Raw genomic sequence first — 19,489 nt, 5'->3', positions numbered from 1 at the left:
ATATGGTATTTAAGAGAAGATGATTATATCTGAATCTTCCTGATTTTGTCATTATCGGATTTGGACTAAAAATTGTCAGCCGCAGCAGAAGCGATTTCTTAGTATATACGTCAGTTTGCAAGTTCGGTGCCATTTCTTCCACAACACTAGCTCCTGATCAATCCGCAGTCTCAACGACCATACCTTTCGAACAACTCGAGATGAGCTTGACGTGTTTTACTTGTTATTTTTTTAGTCTTCTGCTTATTGGTACTCCCTATGAATTTTTCCCCGTTTGAAGGGGAAGCGCACGCAACCTGAAAGACAGCGTCTTTCTGGTTTTCTGCTGTTTCGTGAGGGAGGTGGTGGGCTCAACGGTCGTTCTTTTTCTTCTCTTGCTTTTGTTTCTTCCTCTAGTTCGATGTCCGATCCAATTCGTAAACGGGAGAAATATGGAAGGAAGAAGCCCAAGACTGGGGAATTAGGAGATGGGTCATCTAGTTGTCGTTCTCCCTGGTATTTATTGAATGCATTTGGGCACGTCCCTGGTGTAGAATTTGAGAATTTTGCTGAAAATGTATGGGGAGAGAAGGCTTCAAGAGATGGCGGAGATGAGGCGGAGGCAGAGTTGGACCCTTTGATGATTTTTGGTTCGGGAATCATGACGATGATATTGAACAAACTTGACGCGCGCAGCGTGGCACGATCTCGGTTGGTTTGTCGGGAATGGCTGAAAGTTGCTTCCAGTGACATAATTTGGGATCCTAAGGTTCCTTTCTATCACTTTAATATTTTCGTTTCCTTCTTATTGATTCTTGTAGATTATTTGGCAATTGATTTGTTCAGTTTTAATTAACTTGTCTGTTTCGTTTCCTCCTCTCCTCTTCTGTGATTTAGACGTTAACTAATATCTGTTAGGCGGGAAGTGTGCTTGAAATTTGAATTAAATACAACTCTTGCCTTTTTCTAATTTGTTCGCTCTTTTGTGAAATTGATGTTTTTTGATGAATATAAGTCTATAGCATAGTATTTTTGTGCTAATAAGTACATGATTGAGTCCTTTAGATTTTTAGTTGTATTAGACATTGGTCTGGATTCTGTTCCTCTTGTATATAGTAATACTCTTTTTGGTGTAATATTTATATTATTTTAGCTGAAAATGTAAGCTTGAGTCATGGTTACCATTAGTAGCATTTCTTTTATTGGTTTAGCATTTGTTCTAGGAAGAGTGAAGGCTAGATTCAATGAATTATGTATACCGCTGTTTCAGCTACTTGGAGTGTGTTTGGATAATAGAGAAGCAATCCGACCGAAGGCCTACTTTGTACTGGGATAATGCAAGGCATCTCAATAAGACATCAAGGCGTGCAAGAGTAGGGTTGTTTTAATTAATTCATAGTGGTAGAAATATTTTTTTTGATAGAAAATTAAATTTATTATAATAATTAGAGGTTACACCGTATCTGCGGATGAGTAATCCGCAGCAAATCTACAAACAAGAGAAATAAAGTGCAGATCTATGACATCACGTCAAAAATTCTCACAATCCTACAAATTTCCAGTCCCTAACAATATCTGATATACATAAATGACTGAACTCTTGCAAGTTGATAGTCCAAGATGCCACCCTGAATTTTATTTTATCCCAAACTTGGTCGACGGACTCCGACTCATCTTTAAATATTCTGCTGTTCCTTTCCAACCATAGGGACCAAAAAATGCCGTGAATTATCAAATACCAGAAGACTTTGAATTTGATTCCTATTGACAAGTATCCTTTGAAATGATGAGAGTGTAAAAGAGTGAGATGTTGGATTCACAAGACGACCTATGGATAATGTTGCAATGGTAAAGGTGAAATATTGGATCCACTATAATGTGTTTGACAAGTGTTGTGACCTGAAATTAACCACACAAGCCAAGCCTTTAAACTCCATTCAAGCCATGAATTCAAAGCTGAATTTGAAGAGCCATAACAACTTTTTAATGGTGTTTAAAGCCCTTAAGGAGGCCATAAACATGGATGTAATGGCCTTGAATGAGAGTCTTTTCACCTCCCTTCCATGAGCCTATAAATAGTGGCCAAAGGTAGGAGAAATCACACCTTCCAGCAGTATTTCAGCAACTCATTCTTATCCATTTTCGAAGCACCGCAGCTGCCGAATTCTTCTCTGGTTCGACGAAATCCAGCAACTTCGTGATCGAATTTTCAGTTGTTTTTCCCTCAAATCTTTGAAGATTATCATCAGGTAAGTGGGTTTTTGCTATACACTTACGTACACTTGCATTTCATAAGTGTACTATTTGATATATATATCGATATACTTGTTCTTCGTAAGTATATCCATAATTGCTTGAAAATACATTATTTATGTTTCTTGAAATTCGATCGGCATGATATATTCGTTCCTATTTGTTATGAAAATCTTTGAACAATTTGTTGTTTGATATTAGTTATAATATTTGAAAGCATGTTTGAAATATTTGAAATGCACTGTTACGATACGAATTAGAAATGGCAAGGAAATTCCGATATTTTATATGTTTTGTTCAAGGCCCTGATGCTGTGGGTTATAATAACCGTTCTTTTGGCCTCGCCCCTTAGAGGAGTAACATATATGAGACTGATCAGTAAACCATGGAAATGAGATGATTTTCAGTGCTATGTTTGTATTTTATTCGTATTCGCTTCAACATGCTTATGATTGAAATTATGATAATGTATTCGTATAATTATAACTTTGATATTCGTTATGCCCGATCGACCCCCATTTACTGAGTATTTCCCAAATACTCACCCCTTACATTCCCACCCTATATAAGAACGAGGAACAAATCGAAGATAAAGAACAAGAATACTTTTGGTGTTGGTGATGAAGTCAAACCAATTCAAGACCAGTCTTGTCATTCTATCTTTTAGTTGTATTATCTTGTTCTACGCTTTTCCGCATTTCGTTGTAATCGCATTGTAAAGACGATTATTGATTTATGTAATAGACTGGCTTTTGGTTATTTGATGTACTACGTGACTTGTTGTTATACGATTTTAGATTGTTAAACGACGCCGATGACACGTCTCGATTTCGGGGCGTGACATTTTAGTGGTATCAGAGCCGCCAGGTTCATAATCCGGCTGGGGATTTCAAAAGACAAAGTTTGACGAAGTTACATTTTGGCAAAAACTTAGTCATTCATGTCCACCTCAATCTTAGATTTGAAAATTGTGACTTTCTGTAGGAAACTCAAGAATTCGATTCCATTAATTATTCTGAATTGATCTCGACTTATAATCTTCAAACCATACGTCAATTCTCGAATTTTCCATCTTTGAACCTTTTCTGAATCAAATCTCGAATGAGATGACTATGAAATTTACCGTTTGATGTTTATTCACGACCTTATCATTTTCTAAGCCTTTCCATTTGTTTTATTTCAAGAAATGACTTCAAATTCTTCTATGCCTCGCACTCGAACAACGGCTCGCATGAGTGTTATACCAGTCCCCGACAAGGACACCATCATTAAGGAACCTCCGAGCATCTCTCGCTCGAGAACAGAAAGACAACGGGAAACTGATTGCAACTTTACATACTCTACAAGAAGAAAAGCACGAGTTAGAGGAACAGAAAGCTCATCTCCAGGATCTCTTGGAACAAACCTCTTTTATAGCAGTCCAACGACATCAGCAAGATGCATTAGTCATTCAAGAACGGCAAGATTCGGTGCAGCATCTGACTATGCATAACGAACACTTACAAAATCAGGTTCAACAAATTCTGGATGCCCTTATCAACTTGGAACCTGAAATGGAACCGATAGAAGAACCAATGGAAGACGAAGCAGTAGGAGATGACGAGATTTTAGATGATTGAGGATTTAGTGTCGTGACTAGTTGTACTAATGATTTATAATCCATTTGCTTTCTCATGATCTTTTCTCCTTTTGTGCTTCCTAAAACTTGGATTTGTATTGCTTCTCTTTTCGTTTGAATCAATAAAAAAATTTCTTTGGTTTTATCAATAGTCGATTTCAGTTCATGATTAACTCATATATATGTGGGCAAACAAATATCTTAGAAGCTTGTATCCTTGTAGGACATGGACGGAAGACCGGTACGAAACAACCGCAGCCCGCGCTACGAAAATCGCAACAACAAATCGAAGATAAAGAACAAGAATACTTTTGGGGTTGGTGATGCAGTCAAACCAATTCAAGACCAGTCTTGTCATTCTATCTTTTAGTTGTATTATCTTGTTCTATGCTTCCGCATTTCGTTGTAATCGCATTGTAAAGAAGATTATTTATTTATGTAATAGACCGACTTTTAGTTATTTGATGTACTACGTGGCTTGTCGTTATACGATTTTAAATTGTTAAACGACGCCGATGGCACGTCTCGGTTTCGGGGCGTGACATTTTAGTGGACTCATAGTGGTACTTGACCCCGTGTGCTGGAGGTCCTGGTGGTGGCGGATTGCCATTGGCGTTTGTGTTACCCAACCCTTGGATGGTAGTGGCCACAATAGTTGCTATGGCCATTAAGTCAACTTGACCTAGGCCCAATCCTGGTGGTGGTGGCGGCGGAGGTAGGTTCCCTTCATTGTCGTTGTTATTATCGTTGTTGTTGCGATTTCCGTAGCGCGGGTTGCGGTTGTTTCGTAACGGTCTTCAGTCCATATCCTGCAAGGGTACAAGCTTCTAAGATATTTGTTTGCCCACATATATATGAGTTAATCATGAACTGAAATCGACTATTGATAAAACCAAAGAAATTTTTTTATTGATTCAAATGAAAAGGGAAGCAATACAAATCCAAGTTTTAGGAAGCACAAAAAGAGAAAAAATTCATGAGAAAGCAAATGGATTATAAATCATTATTACAACTAGTCACGACACTAAATCATCAATCATCTAAAATCTCGACATCTCCTACTGCTTCGTCTTCCATTGGTTCTTCTATTGGTTCCATTTCAGGTTCCAAGTTGATAAAGGCATCCTGAAGTTGTTGAACATGATTTTGTAAGTGTTCGTTATGCATAGTCATATGTTGCACCGAGTCTTGCCTTTCTTGAATGACCAATGCATCTTGCTGATGTCGTTGGACTGCTATAAAAGAGGTTTGTTCCAAGAGAGCCTGAAGATGAGCTTTTTGTTCCTCTAGCTCGTGCGCATAGAAGAATTTGAAGTCATTTCCTAAAATAAAACAAATGAAAAGGCTTACAAAATGATAAGGTCGTGAATAATCATCAAACGGTAAATTTCATAGTCATCTCATTCGAGATTTGATTCAGAAAGGGTTCAAAGATGGAAAATTCGAGAATTGACGTATGGTTTGAAGATTATACGTCGAGATCAATTCAGAATAATTAATGGAATCGAATTCTTGAGTTTCCTACAGAAAGTTACAATTTTCAAATCTAAGATTGGGGTGGACATGAATGACTAAGTTTTTGCCAAAATGTAACTTCGTCAAACTGTCTTTTGAAATCCTCAGCCGGATTATGAACCTGGCAGCTCTGATACCACTAAAATGTCACGCCCCGAAACCGAGACGTGTTATCGGCGTCGTTTAACAATTTAAAATCGTATAACAACAAGCCACGTAGTACATCAAATAACCAAAAAGCAGTCTATTACATAAATCAATAATCGTCTTACAATGCGATTACAACGAAATGCGAAAGTGTATTTGATATATATATCGATATACTTGTTCTTCGTAAGTATATCCATAATTATGAAATGCAAGTGTTCGTAAGTGTATAGCAAAAACCCATTTATCTGATGATAATCTTCAAAGATTTGAGGGAAAGACAACTGAAAATTCGATCACGAAGTTGCTGGATTTCGTCGAACCAGAGAAGAATTCGGCAGCTGTGGTGCTTCGAAAATGGATAAGAATGAGTTGCTGAAATACTGCTGGAAGGTGTGATTTCTCCTACCCTTTGGCCACTGTTTATAGGCTCATGGAAGGGAGGTCAAAAGGCTCTCATTCAGGGCCATTACATCCACGTTTATGGCCTCTTTAAGGGCTTTAAACACCATTAAAAGGATGTTATGGCTCTTCAAATTCAGCTTTGAATTCATGGCTTGTTTATGACATACGTCTTTAAGACAAATAATGATTCAGTAGTGATTATTATCATGTTAACAGCTGTATGATTTTATAGTTGATTTTTTTAGAATAAGTTGTGTATACTTTGTATAAATACTTCTTCGATATATATATATATATATATATATATATAGATACACACACACTGATTTTTTGTCAAAAATTGTAATTTCCCGCCAAAAGTGATATCTACAAAAAGAAACTTAATATATATATTTTAAATGTCCGTTCTGTTGGTCAAATTCTTCATTCTTATAAAGATATAAAGTTAAAAAGAAAATAATTTATGAATGAATATAAAGAAGATGAAAGAAACAAAGGACATTATATATTCCCAATCACATATGAACACAAACAATTTAATTTGTCTCCTATATTTTTTAATGCATCACCTTGCATGTGAAAATAATTTCTCTATTAATGTTCCAAAATTTTATTGTATTTGTTTTCATTAAGTAAAAAATAAAATCCATTTAAAAAAATATAGATTTAATTTTTTTATAAAAATTAATTCCAAATAAAACAGTTCAAATTGTCATCAATACCACACCGAATTAATCAAATTAATTCCAAATAAAACAGTTCAAATTGTCATCAATACCATACCGAATTAATCTCTAGACTGGAACCAAAATAATTTTCGAGCGGCTTGGTTCTAGATCTACCTTTTGGTGGAATAGAAAACATCAATTTTAGAATCGTCATGTATAGATGTATACATTAGCAACTAGTTTCGAAATCAATTAATAAAGTTTTATTACTGGCCATAACAAAAGCTTCTTTATAAATGTTAAAAAGAGATTAACGAAATATTCGAGAAGTAGAAGCTTTCTACCAAAGCTTCAAACAAAGAGATTGAACAATTTGCGCGATTTGCTCTTCATTTGACCCATTGGTTAACTGTCAGTAACATCTATATCTATATCTATACTTATATTTATATAAAATTAGATTTTCTGTCATATTTGGAAAGTTCCCGCGAAAAGTAATATGTTATAAAATGAAATATTTATCCATATTAATGTATTCACTTATCCCGTTAAATATTTGGAAACAAATACGTAATTAAATGTGAAGTCTTTTCAAAAAAATTTAATTCAAATTTGAATTTGTTGCCCCTTGAAAATATAAACTACATTTAAGTGTCTGCATTGATTATATCATTTCATTTAATTTTTATTATAGTTTTGAGTTGTGTTACTTTATATATTCAATTCTCACTACTCTCTATCGTATTAAATAAAATAAATTTTTTTGTATAATATAACATTTTCCAACTTTTCAAAAGGTGTCGTGAATTTTTGGTATAGTGATTGTCCGTAAATCGTTATTATTATTGTGCATTTTAATTAGAACTTTAACATAAATATTTTTTAAATATACCAACTTAAAATTTTAGTCATCATCTAATAAATGACAAATTTTTTGGACTTTTTGAAAAATATTTATTTATTGTTTAAAATTTGGATTCACAATATAATATATCATTTTTTAAATATATTTTCATATTTGTTTTATTATTTCCAGTTCCACTCGATCAAAATAAAGACGTCAATCTAACGATAAAAGTTTATTATCCTCATTATAGCATTATCTCAAATGATATACAAAATTTAATATAATAATTTTTATAATAATATTTAAAATTTAAATATATTCATTATATTATATCAATAATTTTAAATATTTATACATTAATTCTTACTAATTTAATCATTAATTACATAAAATCACTCAATACATCACACAGTTGGAATACTAGTAGTAAGATAGAAGCAGAGATTAAAATTCTTGCTCTTGATGCTTTTGAGTTGTTTTGTCCAATTCCTCGAAGATCGGAGGATTTCTAGCTCCATTTTTATGTAGCTTTATAGTAATAGCGAGTTCGCAATAGGTGGAGCTCTTACAACGAAACTAAACTCCATTTGATCCTCCTTGTATGTTGTAGCTAATGTTGATTGGAAGTTGCTCCAGTTAAATGTCACAAATCCCATCTTGAATCGCTGATGAAATTATACAAAAGGATTATTGTAGTACTTTTTGTCCTACATTGGTTAGAAAAAGAAGTTAAAATGATTTATAATGATGTCTTACAATAGACTCTTATAACAACTTATGTTGGCTATTTTCGTAAAGCGAGGACATATATAAATTGGCTGCTATAGGGGTTTATTGTGAAGTCGCAATTGCGCGGGCTTGGGCCCGGGGCGTGAGAGAAAGGTATCAAAGACATACACCAATAGGAAAATCGAGAAATAAGTGTTATGCGAAGCAAAGTGCTACGTGGGTGAGATGAACATGTTCAACCTGCGGGGCAAAGTGCTAATTCACGGGAGTCACCTCTTGAACATGCAATAACCATCTCTAGATTCCCGGCGCTGGTGGATCGAGGGTCAGGTCGAGGCGATAACATTGTATTATGAAGGAGGGGTAATTGTAGTACCTCGTCTCTCATTGGTTAGTGAAAAAAGTCAATAATGATTTATATTGATTTAGAATGGACTCTTATGACAACTTGGAAGAGAGCAATCTTAATTGTTTATGTTGATGACATGGTGATTGCTTGTGACAACATTCAAGAGATGACTAGACTCAAACAACATTTAGAATTCGTGGTCAATGACTTTGGGAAACTCCAATACTTCCTTGGGATGGAAGTTGCTATGAGCAAGAGAGTATTTTTTTTTTGATAGAAAACTAATTTTATTATAATAATCATTTCAACACCGAGCGGGGAAGTTTATATATTTTCTATGACAATTCATACATAATGTATAATGTAGGTGTAGCAAGTCAATTTATGTATTATTCTGCTCAAAGGCACATAGAGACTTCGTGAATCGAATCTTGCGTACATCGAATGGTAGTCCAGGAGAGGGGCTTTTTTTGAGGAAAACAATGAGAACGTAGATGTTGAAGGTTTTGTAGATGCAAAATGGGCAGCATCCTGAAGTGTGGGGAAATATATTGGCAACATAGAGAAGTAAGAAACATACCATAGTAGCTCGCAGCGGTGCATAAGTAAAATCTAGAACTATGGCTCGAGTTTTCTATCCAAAAAAAAAAGAACTATGGCTCGAGGAATTCATGAGCTAATTTGATTAAAAAGGTTATGGAAAAAACTAGATGTCAGTATACACAATCTTATAAAATTTCACAATGATTACAAATTTGCAATCCAGCTCAACAAGATAAATGAAACATGTGAGGATAGACAAAAATTGCATGAAGATTGAGATCGAATATGTGTCAATTAGTATTCATTGATGGAGCAAAACAACTTAGATTTGATCCATTTGGGTCTCTTATAATTACTGATCCATGTTCTCGTGGAAATTCGAGGAAGCTGTATATAAGTTGTATTCTTTGGAATTTTGTCTAGGCCACATTGTCCTCGCTCTTTAAGATTATGTTGGAATTTGTTTGAATATTGGAGAATTTTTGGCGATTTTGGTGTGTTACAACTTTGTAATATTAATACTTTTTGTCCATCACGGGTGCAATCCAACTTTTTTGTATGTATTTTGATCATTAATTGAGGATGCATTTTTTTTTAATATAAGAAACAATATTTTATTATGATAATTAAAGTTAAAGGTTACAAAAGACGACAAGTTATCCGCAACTACGTAAAAGATAGATGAAGCTCTGGTTACATCAACAACAAATAAACCTCCAATCCCTAACTAAATCTGAAATCGAGAAGTTTTTAAAATCTGAGTGCTTCTACTATATTGTCCAATATCCTTCTGTTCCTTTTCAACCAAATTGACCAACAAATATAATGCACTGCCACATGCCAAAAAGTACTTCTTTTGCCAAGATCACGACCAACATCTAAGACAAACATTTCACACGTTGATCTTGGAGCAACCCACCCCAAACCCAACTCTTCCAGAGCTTTGGACCAAATACAACTTGTGAATGGACAATGCCTAAGTAAATGATCTCGAGTCTCTTCCTCTTTCCGGCAGAGGACACGCCAATTCGGACATACTGTACAATTAGGCCATCTTTTTTGCAACATGTCGCAAGTTGGCAATTTCCTCAGAGCCACACAATCCACAAGAATACTTGAACCTTCTGTGGGATCGGTTCTTTCCAAATATATTGAAAAAGGAGGAAAAGAAGGAAAGGAATTGATTGGAAAAATGATTCATAGAAATGTTCAACAGAGAAAGATCCTGAGAAATCCCCTTCCCAAACCCTGAAATCCTCACCTTCCACATCCGACCTAACATTATCTGAATCCCCTAACAAAGAACTCAATTCACTCACTTCCCAATCACCTAATTGAGGCTTTGTCGAATTGTGCCCCATACTTGTGCCACCATAGTTGTTTATTCTAAAATGCGTCTCTGTTTCCATCATAAACCCGTCGACAGTCCCATAACACGGAGACAAGGGCAGCAAGCAACATGAATCAAACAATCGATGCTCACAAGGGTCTACTTGTGAAGCAGAGAGGAAGGCCATTCTTATGTGCCTTCATATTCCAACCAAGATTTTTTTCAGTTTGGCGGACAGTCGGACCCCTTGGGATGGCTTAATAGATGTGAACATCTTTTCAATACCAAAGGACCTCTTGGGAAGACAAGGTAGGATTGGCCTTTTTAGGCTTGAGATGGATGTCCAACTTTGGTTTCTGATTTTGGAACGAGATCGTCTTGGGTTGCATTGGGAGGAGTTTAAGAACCAACGCACCACCTAAGCTAAATCCTTGAGATATTTCAGTACCGTTCTTGAAGAGATCCGTGTGCCTTCTTGCCTGATTCAGGTTATAGTGATCTTTTATGTTTTATTACGATACGATGATTGCTTGTTTTTAGTCTGGATATGATCATCTTTTTATCTGAACTCTCTTCTATATAGGATTATTAAATTGATGAAATAATAACGAGGAAAAAATTATTCACAGACTCTTCTTTACGAGACTTGAGGTTCTATTTAAAACTAGAGACCTACATTTTTGCCTTAAATCCATTAACTACCCATAGCATTATCCATAGCTCGATACAATAACATACATATTGTGGTTTGACTCATTGATCCATCGATGCTGTAGGAACTTAAAGATGTTTCTGTAGTTGCAAGAGATAGCTCTCGTGCATTTAGCACTTTGTCCATTGGTTCTAGAGCCTAATGTAAACAAATCAAATTGAGTTGGATATGAAGAAAATTTTCATGTGGGAATTTGGCTCAAGTTGGGTTAATATCAGTTTTGGTCCTTGTTGTTTCAGGGTAATCCCGGTTTAATCCTTATTGTTTTGGATGGGGTGAAATAGTCCCTCATGTTTAAAAAATGCACCAAGTTTAGTCCAACCATTAAATTTGTTGTTTAACACAGACGAAAGGCCTAGTGTATCTCCAAAATGGGGCTGTCATAACATAACTTCGTTCTCACCTTCATCGATTTCACCCTTCACCTCTACTAATGATGACTTCTTTGAAGAATAAGACCAATTCCTTCTATGGTGGCTGGTGGGTGAGGTGGGGAAATGCATAAGGTGGTACATTTGTGGGTTCTGGGCAAAGAGTTGTGGGGCTGGTAATTTGGATAAGTAGGCTTGCAAGAAAAGAAATATGTAAGTTGGTCTGGTGAGACAAATGTAATAGTGAAAAAAGAGTCATGGAATCCCTAAATTGAATATGAATTGGTGCTTAGGGGTGCACAACAGTTGGATAATGCTGCACAACAAGCCTTCAAACAGGTAAAGATTATACAGTGTGGGAAGTGGGGGCTGAGATTTTGAATAGGACGGCTTAAATATACAGCCAAAGTGGATAGGGGAACATTTGATGAAACAAAGAGATGATGGAGTTTGACGTAAGATTAATAAGTGATTCAATTCTAGGGAATGGAAAGATACAAGTTGTAAGTTGGGGGAATGGAAAGATTTTGTAAATGATGACGGAACTATGGATTTGACGTAGGATTAAGAATTGATGCAAATATGGGGGAATGGAAAGATACAACTCGTAAGTTGGGGGAATGGAAATATTTTGTTGGGATGACACAACTAGAGCTGTCAAAACTGGCTAAGTCCGTTGGGTCGGCCTACCCCACCATAGTAAATAAGTGGGTTGGATTACTATTTATTATTTTAGTAACTCGTTTGAAGATGGGTCAAAACCGGTGTTGGAACATTTCATGTTCGCAATCTTGATTTTGATGTTAACAAAACTTGTTATTTTGTTACTAATGATTCTACCTAAGTGCGCAGGAAGCTGGAACTGATCAGGATTCGAACTAGTCAGTTATCAAGTCATAACTGAAGCTATCGAGGCGCAAACTGAAAGCGCCAACTGATCGCCCAAACTGAATCAGTTCAACTGATATATCAAAGACCAGTTCAATTGATTGTCCAGCTGATACACAGTTCAGCAGAAGACCTTCAGAAGCCCGGTCAGCTGATGAAGAGCTCAACTGATGAAGAGTCCAGCTGACCAGTTCAACTGAAGCAGCGAAATCAGTTCAGCTGACGAGCCAACTGATTTCGTCGAACAAATTCAAGATCAGTTCAACTAACCAGTCCAAGAACATCAGTTAGAAATCAATCAGTTTGCAGAATACGACAAGCTTATTCAATGGAATCCAGCTGTGCACACTGAGGAAAAGTTATTGTACGATTAAAGGTACAATAATGGACGTTGCATCAAAGTTTAAAGACAAAATGTTCCAGCATAGATGTCGAAAAAGTCGAGACACAAATATCAAGGAATACATTCAAGTTGCAACTGATGCAATTATTGAGTCTCACTGTACGATCAGTTTCCCGTCTATAAATAGAAGATCAGTGAAGACCAATACAACATGAATAGAAAAAAAAGAGCGTGGAAAAACAATAGAAAGGGCACGCGTATTGCATATCAGCTTTCAAGAAGTAATCAGCCCAAAGGGAACACTTCATTGTGTTATCAGCTTAGACTAGAAGCACAATTTCCTCAGTGTGTGAGAACACTTTCGTGTTGTAATAAAAAGAATCAATTCTCACACACACACACCACCATTCAAATATAGTCTTGCACAAAGACAATAAACTTGTGTATGTAGTCTTTGACACACAGACGTTAAACAAGTGTTGGCTGGAAGGTACTGCCTTCAGTCTAGTCTAGGAGTTCAGTTAGGCAGTAGGGTAAGTCCTAAACTAGGTGGGTTATTACACTTGTTGTAATTAATCAAAGTCTTTTAGTGGATCCTACCCGAGGTGGTAGAAGGGGTGACGTAGGAGCAGTTGAAGTCTCCGAACATCCATAAACATATCTTGTGTATTTAATTATTTAACTATTGTTTTCAAACAGATTTGATCAGTTAGAGCATCCGTCAGTTCAGTTTTAACCATAACTGAACTGATATATGTCACAACTGATTCCCCCTATATTTTCAGTTATTCAGTTACAAATGATATAAAATATATCAGTGTTTCTTAACGAATGATTACTTCGAGTGTTTTCTGCTTGATTTTATATCAAACTCGATTTAATTCATCGGTTTAAACATTCTTAGAACACGAGCTATTGCATCTCTTGGAGAATATTGTGTTTGAAGCACCTCAAGGTGCCCAGCACACGATCCTTCAACCGGCCAGCCTGTTTGGGTCGTGGGTGGGGGCCTTCATTTGTTTAAAAAAAATTCTAATTTTTCATTAAATTTTTTTGAAATGTTACATCAAGACACTTACTTTTAGAGTATGCATTTTGTGAACTTGGGGCTAGTTTTTTTTAGGTATTTTAACATTTAAAATTATTTCTGTTTTTATAATTTATAATTAAATTTCTCTATGTTATTCCTATTGCTTGGATATGTGGTTTTTTCTTCAAATACAATTGGTGACATTGAAATCTAGTATGATTTGTTTGATTGTGACAATGATTACTTGATATTGTGTGACGGTGCTAATATTTTATTTGAAATATCACCTATTGGCATTGCTTTCATGTTTTTGCTTGAGACGCGGCCCATTTAACAACTCTAAAGGCAACCCTACGAGTAAACTTTGAGGATATGGGAATATGTGATGGAATAGAGAGAGGAAGAAATTTTTTTAGGCAACATTAAGAAGAGATGCAAACTTGGGGGATTGGAAAGATGCAAGTAGTAAGTTGAAGGATTGGGAAGATGGAGGTTTGTGGGAGACGCATTTGAGGTTATGCTATTTTCCATTGTTTTTTGACGGAGGACTAACATTGGTACCAAACCGGGTGAATATTTGAAACATGATGTGGGCTATTTTGGCAAATCATAGAAAATAGGGATCAAACCGGGAAATTCATTAAGCATTAGGGATTAAAGTGGGCTTTAGCAGCTCGAATTAGATATTATTTCCACTGAAAAAATAAGATCTTGCTACCAAATTGACCGCTTTTACTGTTTTGGATTAATTTATCAAGTTGGATGAACGGTCGTTTTGCCTTTTTTTGTTTTTGTTTATCAGTGTAATGAGTTATGGCTGGGGAAAGCACATATACCTCACTTATTAAAAGCTCCAGGACTTTCAAAGTTGTCAGCTTACTCACTTTCTCTCATGAACAGTAAACACGTGAGTAGCCCTCCACCCCCCCCCCCCCCCCCCAAAATCTATATATATGCATGGAATCACATGTATCACACACTAAGAGTCAGACACACAATGAGATAAACCACTTTTACAAGAATTTCTATCTACTTATCCATTTCTAATAAAATAAGTTGTTGATCAGACCAGAATAACTCGGAATGATTTATGTGATCATATATGGGAATTTCATTTTACTGAGGTACGTCATCCATTCAAATTTCAATCATCAACCACTGACTTTTTATGATTTTGGCTCTTGAGCTCCCATATCTGGATGTAAAATACATTAGAGAATTAATTCAGCACTCTCTCTCTTGAAGCTGTAAAAAATCTTAAAAGTTCATTTTTACATCAATGGATTTTTGAGCTTGTGTGTCTAGCATAAGCAAGTAAAGAGGACTGCAGACGCTTTCTTCTGGCTGGGAACTTCTTTATGGAAGACAGATTTACTAAACCTAGGGGTCTATGAATGCTTTTTGAGCTAGTGAGGCTAGCCTAGAATATGCAAGTTAAGAGGATCTCTACTGCTTTCTTCTCACTTGGACAAATTTGTTTTTGAAGCATTGATAATAAGAATCTAGGTGTCCATCAGCATTTCTTGAGCTTATGGGGCAATTAAAGAGGATTCCTATAGCTCACTTTTGAACAAGTTGCTTTGGAAGCACTGATAGAGTGATAGTTCCTAAACTCAGGGTTTATCGGCAATCATTGAGGTATAAAGCCTGTACAGGCTGAAAACAAAAGCAAAAACTTCTTGATAATTTGGAGAAAAAATCACAAACTCGTGAATTGACATGGGAAATAACTATGCGTTGAGCAGTTAGCACAACAAATTCTAATCGTGAGAGTTGGTTTCCCCTCCCAAGGCTGATGATTTTTGTATTGAACTCCATAAAATTATGATATTTTTCCTTTCAGTTAGCTATTTTCCTTCTCACGGCTAAGCAAACCCGGTGAAGGATCTGTAGGAATTTGACTTGCCTAAATTTTTTAAACAACTTCCATATTGCTGAAACATCTCTTAATCTCTAATTGTGTCATTGCTTTCTCTGTTTATCAATTTATTGATTAGGACCAAAATGCTTCTCCCTGAGGTCCGGATCTGTATTTACATTGTTTCAGTTTGTATTTTGAGCGGATTCTGAATTTCAATTTCTTTTTGATTCATAACACAAGGATCAGATGGTAACTGTTATATGTTATGGTGGAATTAAGTTAAAAAAAAACAAACAAACAAAGGAGATGAGTCATGTAACCAGATTACAGAATACTGTGAATAGTAAGCATTATACAAAAAAATTGTTAAAATATCACATCACGAAATCTTCCTTGTATTGCTCGGTTACGTTAACTGCCTGATGCCTGATGAGTTTGGGCCTTTTGATATTATGTGCTTTGATTGAGAAATGACCATCCGTTGAATTCATATGATACTTTGAGGGGTTAGCAAGAATACCAGTTAGTCTGTGTTTTATATGCTTTGGTACGACGCGAGGTAAATTTTGGTAATTTTTCTTTTTTGAGGTGTTCTCCAAGGTGTTTTGGGAAAACGTGTTTTGTGGTAATGTAATGAGGAATATTATATAAGTCAGATATATGCTAAATGAGATTTCTATTACAATAGTTATCAGCTCATATATATATATTCTCTTTGAATAATGTATGTTGAGTTGGTTATATTTTAGTTGAAACATTTGTGAGAAGGGCAATTGACTCAATTTCTAAGTTAGGGTTACTTCAGCTGATATAAGAAGTTAGAATCCTCTTTAGTGCTCTTAAACCAAATTATAAGTGTAACTTCTATCTCAGAATCAATTCGTAATTACAGAATTCCCTTTACCCAATCTCTTTTATTGTGATTGGCTTTCTTCAACAATTTAGTGTATGGCAACACCTCTGTATTCCAAGCTGGTGATGTTCTTTCCTGTGTTGATTCTGAACAAAACTGTGAATCCATGATGTTCAAGTGAAAAAAATTGAACAATCCCAGTTGGAGTAAAATGCTGGGGAAAAAATATTAGAAAGAGATGAACATGTTAGATTGAATCCTTCCCCTTTACTGGGCATTTGTCGATCAAACATTCCATGGTACCTAGTTAGTGTAATTTCTCAAGCTCAAAGTAGAAAAGGTTGCTTGATTCACAAAATACTTTGAAGTTAAAATACGAGATTCTGAAATTCTTTTGCATGCTACAGTTAAAGCTCCAAATATGAAGACGCTGGTGCATTTTCCCTGTCTATTATCACCATAACGTCGACCCATAAAACCCCAATGTTGCTTACTTTATACAAAGTGGTTTCCTAGTCTTTGTTTCTGTTTATCCATCATAGACGGTGTGCACTTGGATTCAATTTTCTCAGTACTTGTAACAGTACCTAATGGAGCTTTCCCGCTAAGGCCACCTTGAGATGATGGCATACTTGGTCCATATATTGATGAAGGGGAAGAATGATTAGCCAATGTTCTGTTCTTAGAACATTAGAAATATATAGGACATCCCTCCTCCACGTTTCTTCTATGTAGCACGGATACCTTAAATTTTTTTTTGAAGTATCATATACGGATACGACACGGATACGGATACGACACGCGGATACGCGTGTCGGATACCTCAAAATCCGTATCGTTGACTTTGTTTAGGGTTGACCAGCCGGATACGTTTCGGACACGGCGAGGACACGTCATGGATACGGCATCGATACGTTTTTCGGATACGTTTGGGCAAAATTGTAAATATTTAAAAGTTTTAGGGATTAATTAAAAAAAATTAAAATTTCTGGGGACTAAAGAAAAATAATTTAAAATAAATTTGGATAGGCTTTTAAATCCCTAAATACATTTGTCCGTCTCTTTCATTCAATTTCTATAATTTTTACTTTTCAATACTAAATTTATATAAATATAAATATATATAATATTTATATATATTTTAATGATTGTCGTATCCTAGCCGAATCATATCTAATATTTTCAAAATTTGACGTGTCGCCGTATCCGTATCGTATTCGATACGATACTCGTATCCGTATCCATGCAACATAGCGTTTCTTGCTTTTCTGCCAAAGCCTAGAGGTGATGGCTCTATTGATTGTTCACATGTTGATCGAATGGGATGAATTTTTAAGCAAGAGTGGGATAAAATAATAGAAATATAAGTGAAATCCTCTGCTTTTATTGCTTTTCTGCCAAAACTTTGCTGTGATGGCTTAATTGGTCGTACATTGGTCAAAGGGAAGAATGTTTAGCCAATATTTGGATAGAGTATTTGAAATATAAACTAAATCCTCTCTTTTATCAATTTTCTACACTCATGTAGCACTCAGTCGTACAGCTCTAAGTTTCTTGATCTTCCGTGGATATTTTGTTGTCTCAGACAGGTCATATTCAAATTGGCACAATTGGTAGTAGTTTAGTATAATTAATTGATAAGGGCACTTTCTCGTGAGCATCTTCAAACTCTCAAGGAAAAAAATGAGTATTACGTTGTCCTCGCCATAGTAAAGACACCTGATCGACCTTAATTTGCTGAATTACTGCGGTTAGCCCGGCATCTTTATGGTTTAGGATTTACGCCGTGAAAATAGGCTACTCAATATTTGGTGCAAAAAGGGTAAACATGCTGCGGTTTCAGATACACGTCGCTATCATATCTTCATAGATATCATCCTAAAGGAAGAAAGAATACTTTCACTGATTTTTTTTCAATATTGGCATCCTCAAGCTTTTAAATGAAGAGAGGATAACAGATTAACTTTTTCCATTTGAAACAGCACACTAGAATTATGGGCATAATTCCTACTCCTTGAAAATAAAGTTTATTCATGGTGAATTATGTTCTTACAGGGAATTTATCTGACAGAGTCTTTCCATCTCCCGCAGGAGGCTCCCAGTTACTGGCGAAACCTCGACCCCTACTGGCGAGGCACAGGAACTATGATGCGGCGGTACTTCCACCCTGATGGCAGCATAACCGCGGATCCTGATGACCCGGTGTGGGGAGGCCACGAATCTTGCTACACTGTTGTCACGGGTTTACATGACGATGGACGGATAAGGGAACACTATGTAAGAGTAAATAGATGGCCCCATATGTCTGTGAGGAGAAAAGAGGACTGGAGCTGGGAAATATCCAACCATTTACACTGCTACACCAGTGTCCCTGATGCTGATAAACAGCATGGCACAGGCCCTTTCTTTCCTCTGATCTGATGAAACAGCTATTCCATGAGAACTCTACTTTTCACCAGTTTCTGCTTGTTTTCTTGAATTTTCCTCCATGTGCATGTCGAGGAAGAATTGTGAATCCTTTTTTCTTTTCTTTTTTTGGACACCGGTACAAAGAAAACGACACAGGAAACCCCCTCCCCCCAAACCATCCCGATGGACAATCTGTCGTGGTCAATGCTTGTATGTTACTCTTGTTAGATAGATGCCCTGCAAGCCAACGGTTGGCTAGAGAATTTATTGATTCAAGTGAAATAAACAATCTTTATTTTAATATAATTTAACTTTTAATGGTTTCGTTATACTTTATCTGTATACTCATGCAAACAGCATAGATAAAGTCCTTGATTATGCTTTAATACAAATGAATCGTAATTCGATGTTGAAACTCATTTGTAAACACTGCATATTCTAAATTCGTTCCTAGTCGATTCAGCCGCCTAAAACATGGATAAAGGTCGCTTGAGCTCGAGATTAGCATCTGTGATGTTGTGTACTGCGTTTCTTGGTAAGGGCATAGAGATGTCCAAACATACAGATGGGTAGTCATATGATGATTATACCGAACAACCCTCCCTCGGACTTTCCAAGTGGTTATCATTCATCGAGAGG

General features: G+C 36.0%; 1 protein-coding gene across 3 annotated transcripts; it reads left to right on the top strand.

The window, feature by feature from the left end:
* Window positions 1-93: 93 nt before the first annotated feature.
* Window positions 94-19,092, top strand: LOC142556284 (uncharacterized). Of its 3 annotated transcripts, XM_075667708.1 has the most exons (4): window positions 96-748; window positions 14,530-14,634; window positions 14,795-14,851; window positions 18,533-19,091. In XM_075667708.1, the coding sequence occupies exons 1-4, from the start codon at window positions 401-403 to the stop codon at window positions 18,860-18,862; spliced, it is 840 nt and encodes a 279-aa protein (XP_075523823.1). In that variant the 5' UTR covers window positions 96-400; the 3' UTR covers window positions 18,863-19,091. The 3 variants fall into 3 exon arrangements, with proteins under 3 accessions (XP_075523825.1, XP_075523823.1, XP_075523824.1); XM_075667709.1 differs by lacking the exon at window positions 14,795-14,851; XM_075667710.1 differs by lacking the exons at window positions 14,530-14,634; window positions 14,795-14,851 and having other exon boundaries at window positions 94-748; window positions 18,533-19,092.
* Window positions 19,093-19,489: the final 397 nt, after the last annotated feature.

Source organism: Primulina tabacum, chromosome 9 (genome assembly GCF_025594145.1).
Source record: "Primulina tabacum isolate GXHZ01 chromosome 9, ASM2559414v2, whole genome shotgun sequence".
In the NCBI taxonomy this organism is placed as follows: Eukaryota; Viridiplantae; Streptophyta; class Magnoliopsida; order Lamiales; family Gesneriaceae; genus Primulina; species Primulina tabacum.
The sequence above is the reverse complement of the archived record's forward strand: the minus strand, read 5'-3'. Positions and strand labels throughout refer to the sequence as shown.